Consider the following 22,590-nt stretch of genomic DNA (forward strand, 5'->3'; position numbering starts at 1 on the left):
GTTCTTTAAATTTTAAATGCCTCAGACAGGAACAGTCTTTCACCTAAAACAGATGTAAGGCCATCAACTTTGCCTTCCTATTGGTCCACAGATATGAAACTGGCTGGTAATTGATGGCTCCTTACTTGTTGTTGTTTAGGTTTCAGAATTGGAAACTTAATAATATGTTTCCCATGAAAAGATAAGTTAATAAGCAATAGACAGTTTTTCAAACACAGTTCCTTACTCTTGATTACTTTTGAAGTTAAAAACAAAACAAACAAAAAAACAACTGTGGATTTATATACTGCAAAAAGAAAATCTCAAACAGGTAAGTCAAGGCCAGGAAAACACAGCATCCTAGTGCAGAAGAGCTCATTTTACTCTTATTTTCCCTAAATCTTGTCAATGATGACTGCTGAGTTTATCCTTGTGTTTCCTTTCTTTAGTCTCATCCTTATCAGTGCATTTTGAGACTCAGTCATGTCTGAAATAACATCTGTATTTATTTAGCTAAAAACAGTCCACTTTTAAAAGCTAAAAATAGTGAAGCTTTAAGATAAACAAGCAAGCAGGTTTATGATGCTATTTTCCTGAATAAAGTAAACAGATGCATTTGTATTTTTGGAAAACAAAAGAACTATGGTTCTGTTCAAACCCTATCTACGATAAGAGTTTGAAAAGGGACGAAAACCAGCCAAGCAACCAGCAACTTTTTATTTCAAAATGCTGATCGGTTTGATTATTTTAAAAAAATGACTCGGTTAGGATCTGTGGTATCTTCTACACCAGTGGTTTTCAACTTGGGGGGATACATTTGCACCCAAACAGGACATTTGGCAACAGCTGGAGGTGTTTTTGGTTGTCATGACTGAGGGTGTGTGTGCATATATGTGTGTCTTACTGGCTTCTAGTGGGTGGAGGATGTTGCTAAATACCCTACAACACACAGACAGGCCCCACAACAAAGAATTATCCAGTCCATAAGGTCAGGGTTATCCAGACACAGAAACTCTGCTTCAGACAAAGTCCAATCATTTGTTTAAATTAAAGCTTCTGCAGTCACTGTTCAATTTACTAGACATCGGTCACTAATCAGTAGCTGAGTAGGGATCCATTGGCATTTAAATGTGGTTGCTTGGTCTTCAGATGCCACGTTCAGAAAGGATCCAAATTCATTTTCTCATATTGTTACAACAGAGTGGGAGCACAGAAGCAGGGGCCAGAATACTGAGATTCCAACCCAGGTTCTGTCACGAACTTGCTCTGTGGTCTGGCAAATCCCTTAATCCCTCTGAATGCATGCAAATTAAGTGATTTAGACAAAAGGATGTTTGCACCTTTGTTTAATCATATTCTTAAAGTCAAGATATTCTGGAAAAAATATAGAAACCTCTCCTCTAGAATTTAGCTATGAATGTTAGTTCCAGATAAATAGCACCGGTATAAAACAATAAGAAACCAAAACAGCAGACTAAAAAGAAGGTCCATGCTCTACCAACTTATTTTAAGTGTGTTCGTCCTTAGTCGCTCAGTCGTGTCTGAGACCCCATGGACTACAGGCCCCTCTGTCCATGGGGATTGTCCAGGCAAGGAGGGGTTTGCCATGTCCTCCTGCAGGGGATCTTCCCAATCCAGTGACAGAAGCCAGGTCTCTCACACTGGGGTGGATTCTTTACTTTCTGAGCTCCCAGGGAAGCCCAATTTTAAGTGTAATTCTACCTAAACTGTTCTGGTTCTTTCAACACTGTCTTCCTAGTGATGCTTCATCATAAAAATCAAAGCGGCTTCTTTAAATGTCATACTTTTTTTTTTTTTAAAGTGTGTTGACGTGAAATACTAAATCCTTTGACTGATTTTTAAAATTAAGTGGTCAACTTGACCAAAATGGTTAAAGTCATCTCAATATTTTTCTCTGTGACAAAAGACAGCTAAAAATGTCTAAATAATAATTATGTCACATGTGCATTGTTTTTCTTTTTTTGTTTTTTATATTATTATTGGTTTTGCCATACATTGACATGAATTCCAATCATATCCTCCAACAACAACAGAAACCTTGGAATTTCTTCTGTCTCTATATACATCTCCTATTATACATTATGACTTTCTATAATACAAACCACCAAGGTATCAGAAAAAGCATTAGGAAAAGTCCCTCTGGAGACAATAACTTTTGGAATACAAGATTCCTGGCTGGAAACCTAGTTAGAGATAACGGGTCTGTGATCCATGAAAGGTGGGAGGTAAAGCATTTATTTTGTGCAGGGAATACAAGCCACTGCAGAACTAGGGTAAGATAACCAAAGGCTCACCTGGGTGACTTTTTAAAAAGGCAGACTGTCTCCCTTCCAGATCAATGTTTCCATTAAAATAGCAACTTAATATTAGTTGCACACACAGAGCACACCTGGGGAATAAACATTCAATTGAACAGCTGTATTTTCCCTAAATTTGCCAACATTATATTTTACACGTGTGTCATTCCACATTTAGGCAACCCAGTCAGCTATTTTCATCAATTCTCTAGTAACACATTTATAAAGCATTTTATTGCAGTTTCAGCAATTTACTAATGATCTGAATGAAAAAACGCCCCTCTGAAGAGTCTGGTCTGTAAGACCTGACTATATAGTCAGGATAAAGTCAAGAGACTTTATAATCAGGATAACACGTTCTTTCTGGATTAGTCCAATTCAAGCACATTTTGAACACAGATTATAAATCTGTTAGAAACTAGTAGTTGTATGAAAATATCACAAACTATTTCATAAAAGATCCCTTTCCACACTCAACACATTCATATGAGAGAATGAAAGATTCATCCAAAAATGTGGTGAAGGAAAGAAAATGAGATATGAAACTTGTGAAAATAAATGACACTCAAGAGCCTTAAGATAAATTTCTTCAGCTTCTAATTTCAATCTGGGGAAAGCCTCAAAGATTACAACAAGGGTTTCAGATAACAAATTCTTCTAATAGAATAAACAACACTCACTTCTTCCACCTAAAATCCGATAAAAACGTGTCTCAGTGCTGTGTGTCAGAGGGAACACTTTCAAGAATTCACGAACTATTTCATTCCATTTGGCACGTCCAGCTAGCCCTTTCTCAGCTCTTGACATCAGGTCCATGCCTTTAAATGATGTTCTGTCTCCATTCTCGTTAAGTAAGTGTAAGTGAAAGTTGCTCAGTTGTGTCTGACTCTTTGCGACCCCATACCGTCCATGAGATTCTCCACGCCAGAATACTGCAGTGGGTAGCCTTTCCTTCTCCAGGGGATCTTCCCAACCCATGGATTGAACCCAGGTCTCCCGCACTGCAGGCTAATTCTTTACTAGCTGAGCCACAAGGGAAGCCCCCATTCTTGTTAAGGGAGAATAATTCAGCTTCTGAATCATGATGGAGACACCATGGAAGTTGCTGGTAGCAACAATTCACATTCCTGGGTGGATATGGAGGTGCCTGATGGTAGTAAACCTTGAAGAACCTCCTGGACTAAAAGGAAGATCTTGAGGCTGGGGGCTGGAACCTGGCGAAGGGCATGACAACTTCTTCTGTGACTCGTGAGGCCTTAAGACCTCACCATGCTTTTCACTTTGCTCAGTATAGCTGGTGTGGCAGAATCTGTACAGCTTACTGTACTGGACAGAGCAGGAAGTGAAAAACAATTCCTGACTTCTTTGCTGGTCGAGGGGTAAATCATCTGCCTGCCAATGCAGAGGACACGGGTTCGATCCCTAGTCCCGGAAGATCTCCCATGCCGCAGAGCAACTAAGTCCATGCACCGTAACTGCTGAGCCCTCACACCTAGAGCCTATGCTCTGCAACAAGAGAGTGAGCCCTGACTGTCGCAACTAGACAGAGCCTGCTTGCAGCAACAAAGACCCAGCACAGCCAAAAATAAGTACATAAATTTGAAAAAACAAAACAAAAACCCAAGTTGTAATTCCAACAGCCAAAGAGCTCTGCAAAGCCAGCTACACCCGGGCCTGGCTCAGATCTGAACCTGAGCTTTGAGTCTCCAGCGGCCGCCTGCCCTCCAGCTCTCCAGGTGCTCAGAGACTCAAGTTCCAAGTCCGTGGAAGGAGGTCCTCCTCGGTTGCATGAGGCTGACTCTCCCCACAGGTTGCAGCTTTCCCCAAATCGGGACTTGAGGAAATATTTAACCTCTCTGAGCTTGAGCTTTATCATGAGAAAATGCAGATTAGAAAACCTCTGGTCCAATTCACTTACACTTAAAGACTAAGATGGTATGTCTTAGTGTCTGAAAAGAGCCTTTTAGACAAGGAAAATGCTATAGAAACATATAGGGTTTTGTTGTTAGAACGCGTCTTAAAATGAATTTTAAAATCCGCCAAGCAACCTCAGGGTCGCTTGGATCTGATCAGCTTGAATGAGGGCACCCACTTTCTTCGCCCCCACGGCTGTGGCTGTGAGTGAACCCTGAATGTATGTGTGTGTTGGGGGAGGTGATTGTAGATGTGTTTTGACTCAGTTCAGCTCATCTCCTTACACCAAGGTCTTTGGTTACTGGTGTCACTTTTCAAAGTTCCTTCAGTTAGAAAATGCAGAATATTATCCAAGGAAAATGCATGTAAGGCAAAAGGAAAATATGGGAACAAGCTTCTGGAGAAGGTTAGCATGAGTTCCTCTCTTCTGGAACTTTCCTTTTCCTCTTCCCTCGGAATGAACCAGAAAATGTAGTGAACAGAGCCGGGGCTTGGTGATGGATTCTTACAGCTATAGAGGGTCTTCTCAGAGACTTCTCTCTTCAATGGGATTAATCCATAATAGGGCTGAGGGACCAAACCAAGCAGGATGTGGTTTAGAAGCCAGCTGCTTTCTGCTCCTCTGGAATAAGTGAGGGCATGAATAATCTAGCACCAATTTTTTTTTCCCCCACAGAAGACAATGCTACCAAATTTGGAGACACAGAGTTTCAGCTTGAGTGGGTGTGTGAAGTAATTCTATTTCTAAAGTCATTAGAGGGTGTAGAAAGTAATCGATGAGTCCCTAGTGCCATTTTCATTTCTTCGGATCAACAAAGTTCATACTCCATCCGGGCGTTATGTCTCTTGCCTTTTTTTTTCCTTCTCTTGTCTCCTGGCATTTTAATCAGGGAAAAGTCACAGTTGTTTTGAGGAAAGCGCTCCCAGGAGCTTTAATTAAAGCTAGAAGGATAAATCTGTTTACAGCGCGGTGAACACCATCATTAATAAAACATCGAAATAATTAACGAATTAAATTCTGCTTTGTGTGTGAATGGCTATACTAGGATTTAGGATAACATATCTTCTGATCAGACACATATTCTATGCACTTAGCTTGCAGATGTAAAAAGAAAAATCTGAGCCTGCCTTTCTCTGAGATCCACTGTCTCTGACAAGACTGCCAGAGGTTGAATGAGGAAGGCTATGTTACCTTTGTGTAAGAGTGCTAAGTCACTTCAGTTGTGTCTGACTCTTTGCGACTCCATGGTGGGCTACATGTGACCACGTGAAAATGTTCAAGTTGGGACTTCCCTTCATGCTCCTCCTCACTACACAGCCCCTTGCCAGGTTCTTAAGCTTTCTGCCAGGCTCCTCTGTCCATGGAATTCTCCAGGCAAGAATACTGGAGTGGGTTGCCATGGCATCCTCCAGGGAGGATCTTCCCAACCCAGGGATCTCAAACCCACATCTCCCGCGGCTTCTGCATTGGAGGTGAATACTTGACTGCTGAGCCACCTGGGAAGCTTACGTTACCTTTATTTTATAGGAAAATAAAACTCAGTGTCAATGAGGTTAATGGCTTGAGCTCAAAGGATGTGCTTGAAAATGAAGAATTTTTTATAGCACCCCTGATACATTGATTCCTCGGAACCCTTGACTGATTAACCAGAAACAAAAAGAAGATAAAGATGAAATGAACAGAATAGCAAGATCAGTAGTTCAAGGATACAGACCAGAATGGAATACTCTGGGGTAAAAAAAAAGGGCAAAGCTCACTGGGTGATTAACCCTGCAATCAACCAGAGGAGGGTTTTGCCTCTCAGGATACGAAAGGGCCTTGAGACCAGGATGTGACCACGTGAAAATATCCAAGTCGGGACTTCCCTTCATGCTCCTCCTCACTACACAGCCCCTTGCCAGGTTCTTAAGCTTTCTGCCAGACAACGGATCCCACAGGAAGCACCACAGAGGACATCCACACTGGCGGTTAACGACGCATTGTTTTTTTATGTCACTCGGTAATTTCCTAAAGAAAACAATTGAACCAAAGACTGTTCCTGTCTTGAGGGAGAGTCAGCTTCCAGGGCTGCCTTATTAATTTAACACATGAAACTGTTTGTCCTTGTTGCTACAGCAACATGTTTGGTGGGGTACATTTCATGCAAAATGTGACAAAGCTGAACAAGAAAACAAATTCCATCTGCATTCCGCTGTGCATACAAATGGGACTGTCGGGTGCGGAGGGTCCTTTGGGTGAAGGAGGGGTGTGGGTAGGTGCCTCCTGCCCTGAGTCTCCCTTACACTGTGCTTGTGGCTTAATTTATTAGGCATCCACCCAATGAAAGCAACCAGCCCACTTCTTCTAAGGAGTTTCAGAAAAGCTGGAAACACATGAAATTATTCATAATTAGGTGATCGGGTGGATGATAAGATCTCCCACTATGTACACAGAAGCATCTAGCACAGCAATGAACTCGGTGAGCTCCTCACTCCATCCCGCAGGAAATAATGATCATTTTCCCTCCAGGTGAACTGTTGTTGACATTCACCTCCCAGAGGGATGGACGAGCAAAAACCCCACATTCTCAGTTTAGAAACAGGACACCCCCAAACAATCCCACGTGAGCCTTCTCAGCACAATGAAAAAGTATAAAAGGAGACCGATGCCTCACAGGATACTCCTGCATGTATAGGAATCAACAGAAGTTGATTTGGAGTCCAACAGACCTCGCCTCCAAGCCTGATCACTAACCATGATCCACTAACCATGATCTTGGGGCACTTACTCATCTCTTCGAATCTCGGGCTCCTCATTTTAAAAATGAGGATAGCTAGACCTCCGTCACAGGGTTGCTATGAGGATTAAATAAAAATGTGTCAAGTACCCAGCTGAATTCGGGGCACATAGTAAACACTCCGTACATGGCAACTATCCCGTGAATGACACATGTCATTTGTGCTGGTACCAAATACTTCTATCTGTTCTCCCTCCTTCCTTGTTGCCCCTCAGAAGTTAAGTGTGGTCCTGGGAGGCGCTTTGGCAATGAACATGGTGAAGCACTCCTGGACAGAGTGTCAGGAGCCAGCCTTGGGCCATGCTCCCTGCCTCCGTCTGTCTTGGTGACAGTTCTGAATGATGATTTTTCCCTCCAAGTAAGTTCTGGTGTGAGAAGACATGGGACAGACTGCTCCCGCCCCCGCCCCCCTCCCCACACCAACCAGAGAGGACTTCCCTGGTGGCTCAGTGGTAAAGAATTCACCTGTCAATGCAGGAGACACAGGAGACTCAGGTTTGATCCCTGGGTCAGGAAGATCCCTTGGAGAAGGAAATGGCAACCCACTCCAGTATTCTTGCCTGGGAAATCCCAAGGACAAAGGAGCCTTGCAGGCTATAGTCCAGAGGGTCACAAAGAGTTGGACACGACTGAATTGACTTGGCATGCATGCAGGCACACCAACCAGAGATGCGGGGGGTACTATTAGCAACAGGCAAACCTTCTTGCCTGGGGGGTTTTGGTTACTTAGCATATCTGAACCATACTTTGATAGAGAGTTGAACCATTTGAGATTTTTCTTCTGGGGCCATCTTAAATGGCACCTGACTCTTAAGAGCGATGTAAGCTCTTTCCCACTGACAAATGCTTTGTGAAAGTCCATTCTGTCTCTACGCTTCTACTGACACAAAATTCCTTTCCCAGAAGAATTGCTACCGTGGCATTTTCCAAACTCATGTAAGACCACCGTCCTTAAATTATTGAGTTTTCTCCATGTCACCAAGAAGACAACTATATTACCATGCAAACTTGCTTAGCTCTGCAAAACGAAAGCACCCCTCTAGAGGCAGGTCAGTCACACTGAATTGCTGACTGGTGGGGGGATGTTGAAAGTCTCCAAGAGCTCTTTCGACGTGGGCAAGTTCATTTCATTTCTGACTTCATCTAGAGCTGGATTCACTGATCCCAAGGTAATAGCCTCTTCTTTTCTCACCCTCTACACATTTCTCAGTGTTATCATTTTGAGGTTAGTGTGAGTTCAGCCTCCTGAAATAGGCCATTTCACTTTAAGTGTATGTTAAACTAATATTGACCTTTCCAAAGTAAAACAAAATCTGGTATTTGTGCTCAAAAGACTGAAACAGCCGTAGATGTAGAAAGGAGGGGATTAATCATCCTGGTATTTTTTTCTTGCTTAGAAACTCTCCCTGGGAATTAGTCATTTTTATATATCTTTAAATGAGTGCAAGACAGGCTCTGCCTACACTCCTGAAAAGGAAGTCTGGATCCTTCAGCAAAAAATGTTGAATAATTTGCCCACAGTTGAACCCACACAGCCAGATATGACGTTTGATTTGACAGTGGGTGAAAAAGTCAAGAACCCGAACATGAGGCTGTGGGTGAGAGTATCCAGACATCAAGGTTGGGCAAGTTTAGACTTTGGGAGTGATGCCAGGGATGAGCTGGGAGACAAGTCCAGGTGGGGGTGCAGAGGAGGGGAGCCTGTGGAGGGTGGAAGGGTGAAGGCAGGCGGGGAGTATCAAAGTAGGGAAGCAGAACCAACATCACTGCTAAGGATGGAGATGTGTACATTTCACATGGATGTGCCTGTACGAAGTCCACAGACACCAACACCCTCAGTTAAACCACTTTCTGGGCACATGCAACGTGGACACCAGCGTGAGAAAGTAAACCTCAGCCTCGTTCTTCTCTTCTTCTACCCTGAGCAAACAAACAAACACCTTATCAAACAATGACTTCATGCACACCTGCAAGTACAGTTAAGATATTTCATTAAGGAAATAAGAATCTGTTGAAGTAGGAAGCACATCAATAGAAAATGTGTAGCTGTTGGGGAAAAAAAATCGTATCTTTGAGTTGTTACCCAAGTGAGACATCTGTGCTCAGGTTCTGTCGAGTCATAGGCGAGTATCTGAGAAGCTAAATGGGTTTTCAGGGAAATCACCTGGGCTTTTCTCTGATCCTGGGAATTCTGCAGAGTAATTACATTTGCTGTCCCCTTGTCCTTCTGGTTAGAAGGTACTCATGACGGCACATTTTTTTCATCAACCTTTGTAGACAATCCAAACTTTCTACACTGATGTGCCAAGAAGAAGCCACATACCTGGATCCACTCTCTGTAGGAATCCTCTCCCGGGGTCCACCCATTCTCAGGATAGTGCAGGCGGGAGCGTTCAGCAGACCAGTTGGTGCTGTACTGGGAAGAAGCTGTGATCTGGTCAGAGTGGATCTCTCCAGATTCCATGCCCAGAGCTTCCATACATTTGAAGTCTGAAGGGAAAAAACAACGGTCCAAAGTCAGGAAAATGCAGGGGAACCTAAGATGCATATTTTCTTTTTTGATCTGGAAAACTAAAAACTTCATTTTGATGTTCACACAAAATCTTACAAAAGATGACAGCAAGGGGCTTACTGGATTGTAGCACTGATTTGTGCATTTTCACGGCAAGAATTCTTCAAATCAAGGCTATCAAGATCTCATACTTGATTATTTTTCCAACTGAGCTTCAGTTCAGTTCAGTTCAGTTCATTTCAGTCGCTCAGTCGTGTCCGACTCTTTGCGACCCCATGAATCACAGCACGCCAGGCCTCCCTGTCCATCACCAACTCCCGGAGTTCACTCAAACTCATGTCCATCGAGTCGGTGATGCCATCCAGCCATCTCATTCTCTGTCGTCCCCGTCTCCTCCCACCCCCAATCCCTCCCAGCATCAGACTCTTTTCCAGTGAGTCAACTTGTAGGGTGACATAAATACTATTAGAGACTTTTTAGGAAATGATGGATATACTGATTTACTTTCAAAGTTAACGTATGCAGATATGTCGTATGTGTACACATCGAGTTATATTTAAATAAAATTTTACTATTTCCTCTAAGATCTAGTAAAAGTGAAAAAGACTCTGTCCATTTACCGCTCCTATTTGGTGGACTGAGTAGAACTGAACTCTGTCTTTCAGATTCCTTAACACTGGCGCCCAGGCTTCCTCTCTCAGACTCCCCTGTGTTATTCCCCTGCCCTGCCCTGGCCATAGTTAATAACACCACTAGTTTATCTTATTAACATATAAGAGTATCCATCAGGGGTAAACTGTAGTATCATAGGGTCCCAAAGACCACCAAAGTTTTACAACATAAACAGTAACATTCACAATAATGTCCATGAATCATAAATACATATATATTCCATTAGGCCTCAAATACTCAACAAAAAATGAAATATGAACTATGATATTGGGAAGTGAATAATTAAGTTCAGGAAAATGTGAATTCAAAGTACCAAAGTGCAAAAAAAACCTTCAGAGATTAAAGAGAAGGCTCTCAGCCATCCAGAAATACCTCAGCCAATGAAGTGTCTGTATTTTCTGTATTTTCCGGCATAAATAATGTTTTATGGCATAAAAGATTTTCTTTCACTGGTTTCACACTTTTAAGCTTGCGATTTGTTATTTGGAATATAAAATAGGCACAAAAATACATGAATGAATTAACCAAATAAATTAAGTACAAAGAAGACTTTGAAGTTTAATTGGCTTTTTTTCTGGTAAGATCTGGTAGAAAAGACATGAGCATGTCTGCAAAAGAGGTCTCCAAACTCCCCTGCCTTCTCCCTGTGCTATGTGACAACCTAGCAACTAAAACTGGAGAAGGCACTGGCACCGCACTCCAGTACTCCTGCCTGGAAAATCCCATGGACGGAGGAGCCTGGTGGGCTGCAGACCATGGAGTCGCCAAGAGTCGGACATGACTGAGCGACTTCATTTTCACTTTCATGCATTGGAGAAGGAAATTGCAACCCACTCCAGTGTTCTTGCCTGGAGAATCCCAGGGACAGGGGAGCCTGGTGGGCTGCCATCTATGGGGTTGCACAGAGTCGGACACGACTGAAGTGACTTAGCAGCAGCAGCAGCAGCTAAAACTGATGAAACCCAAATCATTCATTGCTCTTTCAGGTTTTCTCCCTTGGGCCTTTAAAAAAGCTGGAGACCACAACAACTTTGAGCAAGGACTGAGTCAGTCAAGTATTTTAATAAGATACAAAACCATATTACTTCTTCTTTCTTTTATGGAAAGTAATCACAGAAATTGAAACATGCTTCTTTTACATGAATATCCACTTTCATTCATGTAAGAAAGACAAAAGCAGCTTCTGCCAGGGTATCTCCAAACCAAACTACCACGCACCATCCATTCTACCTGCCTGCCCATCAATGAACTATGTTGATACTGACTGGTCCTTATTATCAGAGATCGATACCCGTGCTTTCCTGGCTCTCAGTCCAATACACAATGGAGGGTGCCAGGTACATGGTCTGGTCATATTTCATTGTTTCTAGGTGCAGTTTTGCCATTTCCCAATTTTTCTCACATAATTTCAGAGGTTTACAAGCAGCCTTCTCACACATAATTTCCTTAAGAAAGCACCCCAAATAGTTCTTTCTGTTGATATTCATATAAACCATTTAAAAGAGAAAGAGAAACACTTGGCACTCCAACTCACAAAACATGTCTTTAGTGCTTCATAGAGCCGCAGGTATGTGAGGAGGAAGAGCAGAGAATATTTAAGGCAGGGCTTTGCAAGAGGCATCAATACTGACCTTCTGAAACACTGCTCTGCAGGACACTGTAGTTTGCTGAGAAGCCTTCTTTGGCTATGGCGCTGTCCGTGTAGAACACCATGGACAGGACGCCAGACGACGAGAGGATGCGACCTGGTGTCTTCTGCCCACAGTATCGCCCAATGTGGGGACCAACTGCAGAAGGAGAAATGCAGAGACCGTGAAAACACCTTTTCTGCTGCAGCTCATGCCAGCAAAACCATTTGCAGACATGGGTCCCAGTGGAACCCAGAAGTGTTTTCTTACCCAAAGCAAGCCTTCCCTGGTTAATTGGTTTGCGGTGAACATACTGGATCAGGTTTGCGGAGAGGATTTTCAAGTGTGCTCAGAAGGGCAATGACAGGCGTAACCACATTCCCCAGTGAGCAGGACTGTTTTCAGGAAGAAAATCAAAATACTGGCTTCGATTGTAAAGGAGATTTGAGCTGCCAAGTGCACCCTGGCGTTTATCTCCAGGACCACATGGTACACACAGTCCAGCGGCCAGCAACTCCGCCAGGCTGTGATCACCCAGTGAGGGTTCTTGGAGTTGCCTGTCCTCCCTGCCCCCAACCTAGGAGGGGATCCTGGGAAAAGCCCTGGAACAGAGCGGTCCTGGCAACAGAGTGGAACCAAGGTCTGACCTCACCCTGGGTAACCCCCACTTTCTTCCTCTTTCATCTTTCCGTCTTGGAGCCTCATTATGATAAACATCACAGACTCAGACAAGTGACAGTGGGTGATGTATCTTAAGACTAATAATTGTAATAATTAGCAAATTTAGAAACTACAGATATCAGTATACATAATAGCAAATTGTAATCAAAACAAAGGAAAAATGCATCTTTCTGATTTCTGTCTCAGTTTTTCATGTCCCAAAACTTAGAGAGGTGACTGCATGACACTTGAGTTCAGTGGACAAGAGAGGACCCAAATCAGCCATCTGACTACACACCAGGAAACAGGCAGTAACGGAGGCAGAGAAAGACTAGGGTTACTGACGAATCTGTGATAGAGTCAAATTGTTATTTGGCTTAAACTGGCCATCCCTTTGTTGAGTGCTTTCACACCAACTGTGACAATTCAGCAACTGTAAGTTGCCTTATGGACAGTGCGGAAGCCCTCTGGGCCTGGAGAATCTTTTCATTTCCCTGCATAGATCAGCAGCAAGACCAAAAAAAAAAAAAAACCCTCCTTTCCTCTAGAATTTTTTTCATTGCACATATGGTAAAAACATACCAGATGGTTTGGGCTTAGAAGGACAATCTGGTATAGACCATTTTCCCCTCCAAGAAATCCATGGTTCTGTGCATTTCAACTAAGAGTTATTGCTTTGTTCAAGGAGGCACAGTAGGTGGACTTTTCTCTGGAGGGAGGGGTGGTGGGCAGGGGTGTGGGGTTCCAAGGCCAGTGTGTGCCACTTAGATGCAGAAGGCAGCCGGTGAGGGCTGGGAGAAGCTTCACGTGTGATCCAGAAAGCAAAACCCATAAAATCTGGCCTACCTAGAGCCCCACGTGCCTGTTGAGTTCCTGGCCAGTGGCTGTCTGAATACCCTGCTTTACAGAGTGATCAAACGCTGGGCTAACAGGTTTTTAGTTCCTGGCCAATGATCTTTAAAAAATAAAAGGAAAGAAAAGAAAAAAAAAACTAAACCAAAGTGGTTGACTATTTGAGTTAGTACAAAATGCTAAGTTTGAATAGCTGAGAACTTCTCCATGTGCCCAAAGTAATGGATCTGCCAAATTCTGTCATCCTTCACTCTCTAGCACCCAAATATTTGTGTGTGTCAAGTGCTTCATTATGAAGAAGACAAGGAGGCTGCTCATTTAGGGGATGGATACAGATGATCCAAAGGGCACCACAGGGTCCTGGACAGTGGCTCTGCAGAATGGGTTGGGGGGAGGGGAAATGTCGTGGTATCAGGTTTCCCAGTTGGCAGAAAACAGCCTCTCAGATGAAACTCTCACTGATTTTTGTTTCTCTCCAGCTTTAATCCTGGCCTCAGATTCTCCTACACCAAGTGCTGGCTCTTGGCCAGGCTTTCTTCATTCTGAATGTGGCCCTGTCACCAATTCAACACTTTCCCCTTCCCCTGTGGGGTGCAAAGTTGCCAGAAACATACACATGAAAATATATCGCTAGAGCCATAAACTCAGGTCTTTGCTTGCCTCAAATGGAATCCCATTTCTGGTCTGCAGTCTTAATGGGAGGCTTAGAGTCTAAATATCTACTTCTGCTTTATTGACTAGGCCAAGCCTTTGACTGTATGGATCACAACAAACTGCGGAAAATTCTTAAAGAGATGGGAATACCAGACCACCTGACCTGCCTCCTGAGAAATGTGTATGCAGGTCAGGAAGCAACAGTTAGAACTGGACATGGAACAACAGATTGGTTACAAATTGGGAAAGGAGTATGTCAAGGCTGTATATTGTCACCCTGCTTATTTAACTTATGTGCAGAGTACATCATGAGAAATGCCGGGCTGAATGAAGCACAAGCTGGAATCAAGATTGCTGGGAGAAATAACAATAACCTCAGATACACAGATGACACCACCCTTATGGCAGAAAGTAAAGAGGAACTGAAGAGCCTCTTGATGAAAGTGAAAGAAGAGAGTGAAAACTGGCTTAAAACTCAACATTCAAAAAACTAAGATCATGGCAACCAATTCCATCACTTCATGGAAAATAGATGGGGAAACAATGGAAACAGTGAAAGACTTTATTTTGGGGGACTCCAAAATCACTGCAGATGGTGACTGCCGCCATGAAATTAAAAGATGCTTGCTCCTTGGAAGAAAAGCTATGACCAACCTAGACAGCATATTAAAAAGCAGAGACATTACTTTGCTAACAAAGGTCTATCTAGTCAAAGCTATGGTTTTTCCAGTAGTCATGTACAGATATGAGAGTTGGACTATAAAGAAAGCTATAAGCGCCGACAAATTGATGCTTTTGAACTGTGGTGTTGGAGAAGACTCTTGAGAGTCCCTTGGACTGCAAGGAGATCAAACCAGTCAATCCTAAAGGAAATCAGTCCTGAATATTCATTGGAAGGACTGATATTGAAGCTGAAATTCCAATACTTTGGCCACCTGATCCACTCCTTGGAAAAGACCCTGATGCTGGGAAAGATTGAAGGCAGGAGGAGAAGGGGGTCAACAAAGGATGAGATGGTTGGATGGCATCACCAACTGGATGGACCTGAGTTGAAGCAAGCTCTGAGAGTTGGTGATGGACAGGGAAACTTGGCGTGCTGCAGTCCATGGAGTCGCAAAGAGTTGGACATGACTGAGCGACTGAACTGAACTGAACTGAGAGTCTATTCATCTTCCCTCACTCTTTACCCTCATTTAAATTCCATTGTTGTAGTTTCATAACTTTCTTTTTCTTGTGTTTGTGGGCAAACTTTTACAGCCTTAATCCTTGGGGTCGTTCTCGACTCACCCAAGCCACTGACCTTACCAGTTACACAAGCACACAAGGGAAGCTTGCAGTCCTCCCCGTTCCCCTCCCCCATGCCAGCTCTGGCTGCCTCCCCTCCCTTCCACCATCATCCAGTTCCCCTGGGGATGGCGGGAAAGGGGGTCTCTTTGAAAGAGCAAACAGAAGAGAACTTGTCTAGTGCAGACTCATAATTTAGAGAGTCTCCATGACTCACTGGTTTATAATGTTGAAGACATGCCTGGTAAATCTGCCTTCTGTCCTTCTGAACATCGCCCCCGGACACCAGCATGCAGCTCTCTTTAGGAACCCTCAAGACTGGAGAGTGAAAGGCTTTTTCGACTATAATACAAAGAAGTATTGAATTTTCCTGAACAACAGCGAGACCTTAGTCTAGCAAGCTAATGCAATATTGATCTGAGCTGGAGTGGCTGCAGGACCCTGATCCTTGTGTGTGTGCTCATTTGTGGATTTACATGATCGCAGCTCTTGGGTTCCCTACTTCCGTTACGGTGGAGTCAAAGAGCAAGGCGATGAATGCCAACTGTCCCCCAAACAGAAGTACAATTCAAAAATGGAATGCCTGGAGAATTTAAAAAACAGGCCTCAAGCTCTCTCTGCGGGGAGAGCAGGACTACGATGACCACTGCTTCTCAGGTGTGAAGGCAACACCGTATTTGTGCTGCTTGAAGCAGGAAACCGCAAAACCCCATTCTTTGTATTTTTCCCAGTAGTCCCTCCATTAATTAGAACCCTACCTTAGAATCAGACAATTTGGCTTTCTGCCACCTTTTTATGAGGAAAAATAGGCAACCATCTACTATCCAGAAGTACTATTAAAATAAGGTATTTTTGAATAAATAAACACAAAAGGGGATCATTTCAAACAGGTACAAGATCAGCCAAGCCTATTTTTCTTAAAGTAAACCTTTTGGTGGAGAATATCTGGATTTTGCAACTTTTCCCCAGAAAAAAGAATTGGCACATTTATGTCATTTATATTTTGGAAGGTTTATATCACTGATATTTTATATTTATATTTTATAAGGTTATTTTTAACATAAAATTCCATCTAGCTTTGATGAAGCTGAGTCCTAAAATCGTAATAATAATTCCTAATAATTTGGGGAGTGTAGGTCACAGAGCATTTCCAGCTCTTTCCCCAGCCTGGATGGAGGGCTGGCTTCACGGGCATCCAGGTACTGTGAGCTAGGCATTCACATCTGGCCCCGTAATTGAGCACAAGCATCTGCAGGCACACTTAGTTCATGGCTCTGAAACTGTGTAACTTTCACCAATGAATGACTCCAGAGCTGCTAGTTTTGAATCTACGGAGCTTCAAACAGATTGCTAGCTGGAAAAGTGGGGTTCTCCATGTGCATGTCTCAGATCTCACATTTTGGAGTAAACTGCTTATCTTCGAAGTCAAGTTGAATTGCTTTCACTTACTTAGTCATCTAATTCAGTGTCTATGATAAAATGCCGCATAAAATCACTTGATGGTTAAAAGCCTTCAGTGCCTTCTGGTTTATTTTGGAAAGGATATGAAAGAAGAAAAGCGATTTTGCTGGCAAGGAAATCTATGTGTTGAACTACAATGACAAACATGTTCCTTGTGCCACTGACAAAAAAAACCCAGGAGGACACACTCTCGCATTTTGCCTAAAAAAGAGTGAGCTCCGATGCTGGTATAGACAGGATGAGGCCAGGTGAACACAAACAAATATACAATAACATTTTTCTAATTCCAAAGCCAGTTTTCTCTAGGAATAAGTCAATTCACCCAAAACATGGATGGATTGCAGGCTGACAACCCATATTGTTAATTGTTCTTTGCTTCAACTCAGTGATTTTCTAGAGTCAGAAAATTACTACTTTGGAAAACCCTTGACACTAATAACAATGCTCTCCTGGTTGATTGGACCTTCTTTTCAGATGTCAATTTAAATATAAGTTCTAGAAAGAAAGGCTGCAAATTTGGGTTGTGAACAAATAAACCCATTATTAAATGTTCCAACTATTATTGCAATACTATTATAATATTGTTTTCCTAATTATCGGATTGAATACTTGGAAATCAATCAGAGCTCTGTTTGGACAAATCTCATTACTTAATGAGGGAGTTTCAATAAAATCATCATAACCTATTTATATGGTTAAATAAAAGAAAGAAGAGACTCAACTAATGATAACTCACCCATTTGCTCCAATGACATAAGCTTTCTCTAAACCTAGATTTTCTCTAATGCTGTTTACCTAAGGAACATAGCTGAACTGAATGGCCCCGACCATTTAATGTCATTTCTAAGATAAAGGCAAACTCTTTCACATGATATCAGCTTTCATTCACAATTTACTTAAATAGTCTTTCTTCCATCTGATAATATTATCTGACTATTTTATAGATAGTTCCAAATCTCTAACTGCATGATTTGTAAGAACTTCCAAGCTGCCCTTTCTGATCTGTATAGAGTGTGTTCTCCAGGGAAATCTTACTATTAAACCAGACTAAACACAAGACTAGCAATGCAGCTGCAACAAATTATTTGATATTATCTCCCTCTGTTCAGAATTTGGGTGCGTATTTTTGCCATTCACCTTCTAATTCATAAGGACTGAAATGGAAAACTTTAATTTAGCTGGCCACATGGCTACTTCTCCCACCTCCTTCAAATCTGGCTTATTTTCTTAAAAAGACCTGACCTGACCACCCTATTTAAAAAACTCCACCCATCTTTCTCTCTTTACCTTCGTTTTTTTAATGCCTTTATTCTATTTTTTCTTCTTTTCCCTTTTTTTTTTTGTCTGTTTATAGCACTTCTCACCTTCTAACATCCCGTGCACGTGATTCAATTGTCCCTAATGTGCACTGTTTATTACCTCATTCCCTTTGATAGAATCTAAATGGGGCATCCATCTTTGCTCTGTTTGCTAAGAGATTACTACAGCGCCTGGTACACGGCAGGTGCTCATTAAGTATATTTTTTGAATGGACGATGAACTCAGATGATGTGAACAATGTGTATCAAGGATGTATGCCAATCTGATCTGATTCCCCAAAGATAAAAATTCCCTAGAGAGCAGACAAGGAATCCATCTAAATTAGGAACATCCAAATGCTCTCCTCCTTCCTTTCCGAGATTTCTAAATGTGGCAGCATAGTGGGTGTATAGTTCACTGTGAAAATTTTAGCAGGGACTTAACCTTGCTGGTTCTGTCTCTGCATTCGCAAAATGACTGACTTGATTTAATGAATGTCTTAAGAGCTCATCTTCTGATGAGTTTATGAATTAATAACCAATAGGCAAGCCAATGAAATGAGAAAAATACTTCAGTCAGGTAAACCATGGGTTGCTTCCAATTTTCCCATAGAAAAGGTTATGAGACCTTGCAGAGCCTTTTATGGCCTCTGTTTCCTTATCCACAAAATGAAAGCATTAGACTAGAAAATTACCAAGTCTTTTTAGGCTCAAATATTTCATCACCGCTCTGCATAAAGAAAATTTCTGTTTTTCTTCCTCCTTTTGAGCTACTTTTTAAAGTGATGCATGTATATAATGCTTGTAAAAGGATCCCGGGGCCCTTCCCCTAGATCCTTCCCCTTTGGGGTTCTTGGTGCCATGCTTACCATCAGGGAATCCATCCCAGATTTCTAGCCGGTCATAGCGACAAAACATGCCCCCCGGAGGATTCGAGTCAGGCTCCAGGTCAAAGCTTTCAAATTCAAGGATAATCTCTGACATCTTTGGTGCAAAGATAATATAGGTGCATTCTAGGCTGTTGGGATATTTTTCAGGGAATCCGGGGGACTTTATTACCCCACTAGGTGTTGTGTAGTTCTGGGAACATTCAGGACCTATGAGTGGAAGAAAAAAAAGAGCAGAGTGAAAATTCCACTTAAATAACCTGGGCAAAGACAGTTTATCTTTCCAATAAAAGCCCACCATTATAATCATTGTCCTAATCACTCATTACTCAGCCTTTTCACAGTGGTGATATATACAGAAAGTCGAGTTCAGATTTATTGCATTCACCTTCATTTTCCATCTGTGTGGAGCAATTTACAAAATTCTGCTGTTGCAGAGGGGGAAAAAATGACAAATACAAAATCATGTGGGAACAATGAATGAGTAAGCTACAGAAATCTCGACAGAGCCCTCGAGAAATAATTATAGCCCCTTCAATCTTAAATCTTTAAATCTTGAGGCTGACAGCTCTTTATTGGTGAAATAGAACATTTACAAAGGCGAGGGAGAGAATCCAGCGGAGGGAATTTGGGTTTCAGATTCCTCCACCAGTGACTCAGTAATTCTGCCAGATGTGACCTTTGCCCCCTTGACAAACTAAATGTGAAAGGTAATTCGTACATGTACGCAGGGTGAGTGACTCATTCGGAATGGTGTTGACACAGGTGTGCCAGTAAAGTGTGGCTGTTAGTGGGGGCATGATAAACTGGGATGCAGGTCCTGTGGCTCCAAGTCACCTGATACCAATGTTGACATCCTAACCTTCTCCAACATACAGTGCAGGAGGGTGTGGGGGTGTATGTGTGTGTATGTAATGCATATATTTATAATGTGTCATTTAAATGACAGTTCAGTGTTATCAAGACTACAAATTACGGCGATTCGTAATTTAGGTTGGTTCAGAGCACACATAGAGTTATTGCAAGTCAATCTTATGAACACATAAAGGACCACAATTTCAGTTCATGGAATCGGCAGTGAATAGGGTGCTATCCACCACACAATTGAAAATGGCCCATCCACACAGACTATCAGACTGTCCACGCCAGCCTATCAGTTCTGCCCCTTATTGCCACCACAGCCATGCTGACTGTCCAAGAACTCTTAGGCGGTCTTGTAAACAGAGATGACTTGACCTTTCTGAATCTCACGATCCAATCTGGGGATGTTTGGTCAAACCATTCTTTTCTTAAAAAAATATTTACTTATTAATTTGACTGTGTTGGGTCTTAGATGCAGCGTGTGGCATTTTCATTGTGTCGTGTGGGATCTTTCATTGTGGCCCATGGACTATCGAGTTGCAATGCACAGGTTTAGCTGCTCTGCAACATGTTGGACCTTAGTTCCCCGACCACGGATCAAACCCGGGTCCCTTGCAATGCAAGGTGAATTCTCAACCACTGGATCACCAGGGAAGTCCCAATTCAACAATTTTTTTTTTCCAGGGCCATTGTTGCATTGATGGGGACTCTGCAAGGGCCTATAAGGATTCAAGTCCAAATAGGGAAGCTTGTGGAGCTTGTTCTTAACTAAATATTATTCCAAAGTGCAAGTACTAAAGGCAACGTGTTTGGCATCAATATACATTAAATTTAACTAACAGATCGCTGTTTTTAGTGGTGAGGGCTAGTAAGTTCACTCTCCACCGCAGTGCATCTGGCAGCATGTTGAGAAAACAAATCAATCTCTTTCTCCCCATGCATATATTAGCCATGGCCCTGGAGACTCAGAAGACTACTTAGTAGATGGTACAATAAACCTGGTCTGTAGAGGTCTGAGTTGAATGAATACCTCCCAAAGCCTTCTACGATGGGGCTCACCCTTCAGCACAATGGCTTCAAATGCTTATCTATTCAATTCTGGTTAAAAAAATTATTACCAAGTGGCACTTTGCCATGTCAATTTCAACTAAAGAGATTGTGGAATGTGCTGTATAATTTCTAACATGTTTCTAAGCTGTTTGGTGGCATCTGAGATAACAGTATCTATGCCAATTTGTCATTAATTCAACAGTCATTCATTCATATATAGTTAATTGGGAACCCTTTAGAATTTTATTTCCAAGATGTAGGAACAGAGACGCTGGAGACCTTTAACCTGCTCCCCAGGGCTTTGGCTGGCAAAGCAAACAGCAAGTTTAATGCAGTTTCCAATATTTTCTCCTTCTTCAAAAGATAAAATTATACAGTTGAGGTTAAGATTTAATGAGAAAAAAAAAACCCAAATTAAGGGCGCTCTTTCAAAATCAAATAAATTCCAATGTTTTCACATATATCCTTGTCATGTCAGATTCCTTTGGAAGCTGGCCCACGTTTTCTCAGGTATTTTGACAAAGGCTGGGGACATTCTGGGCTTCCCAGGTGGCACCAGTGATAAAGAACCTGCCTGCAAATGCAGGAGATGTAAAAGATGTTTGATCCCTGGGCTGGGAAGATCCTCTGGAGGAGGGCAATGCAACCCACTTCAGTATTCTTGCCTGGAGAATCCCATGGACAGAGGAGCCTGGTGGGCTACGGTCCATAAGGTCGCAAAGAGTTGGACACAACTTGGCATGCATGCATGGGGACATTCCATGGGGAAGTGGAAGCAAGCTGGATGAAGCACCAAGAGATTTGAGTTCCACTGCCTTGCTAATGTGCTGTGTAGCCTTGGTGACCTTGTAATCTTCCTGATACTCAGATTTTGTGCATCACACATGAGACGTGGGCTTTAGGATTGGAAAATAAAGCCTTTCAAACTCAAAGCTGCTTCTGTAATTTCTTACTTTCTCCATTAGACATCAAAATTTGTTTTAATGGGTTCCTTATTCTTTATTGTACAAGCTTGCCACAGTTGAAGGAGCACTTCCCCCAATGGATGATGGCAGGAGAGGGTTGAGGGATCCCGGGGTAAACACACAAGCCACAAACAGGACTGAGGGTGAGCAGCCAGGGTGCCCAGGAGGGTGTGAGCTGCTGGGTAAGGGATGCACACACAGCAGTGGCACCCAGCGATGCCATGCTTTCCCAGTTATTTGTAAGAATGAGAGCATCCAGTGTAGCCACAGGCATCCCACATTTCATTGTTAAGGACCATCAGGATGGATAAGGATGACAGCTAAGGTATCCTCTTTGGAATTATACTTAAATATATAGACTCTTAATCAAATAACATATGAAGTCACCAATCCTGCTCTCAATAAATGCCATCCCTTCCCTGACTGAGACCCATAGGAAATGGTACAGCTTCTTCTAGCATCTGGGCCTGGATAAGAGGGGAAGGACAGGGAAGGGTGGGAGGTGGGCAGGCTGGGGTTCCCTTGAGAAATTCTTTAGCTGAATGGGAATCATTTTAGGGTTGATGGCCCAAGGTTTCAGTATCTGTGAAGAGGAGGGCTGTGGGTACCCAAGAAGAGAACTAGGGTATCCTGGGGGCTCCAGGAGGCATGGGGAGAGGTGGGCACTGCTCCCTGCCACCCATTGGGCAAAAATGGTCATCTAGAAATGTAGCCTTAGGGATGCAAAAATGGCCCTGTAACCTACTGCCAGAAATCCTCAAGGCCCACAGGTGAACAAATAATGCATTTGTTCAATTATGATTAGTCTAATTTATGTG

At 42.6% G+C, this 22,590-nt stretch overlaps 1 protein-coding gene across 5 annotated transcripts in view; it reads right to left on the bottom strand.

The window, feature by feature from the left end:
- NRP1 (neuropilin 1) overlaps positions 1–22,590 on the bottom strand; it is a 151,263-nt gene that overhangs the window by 64,857 nt on the left and 63,816 nt on the right. For all 5 annotated transcript variants that reach the window (XM_055428093.2, XM_088844151.1, XM_055428098.2 and 2 more), the window contains 3 exons: positions 18,879–19,106; positions 11,804–11,959; positions 9,312–9,478 (listed from right to left, as the gene is read on the bottom strand). In XM_055428093.2, coding sequence (XP_055284068.1) covers positions 9,312–9,478; positions 11,804–11,959; positions 18,879–19,106 — 551 coding nt within the window. The remainder of the gene's footprint in view (positions 1–9,311; positions 9,479–11,803; positions 11,960–18,878; positions 19,107–22,590) is intronic.

Source organism: Moschus berezovskii, chromosome 15 (genome assembly GCF_049115385.1).
Source record: "Moschus berezovskii isolate FMDL1 chromosome 15, NW_MosBer_1.0, whole genome shotgun sequence".
NCBI classification, from domain to species: domain Eukaryota; kingdom Metazoa; phylum Chordata; class Mammalia; order Artiodactyla; family Moschidae; genus Moschus; species Moschus berezovskii.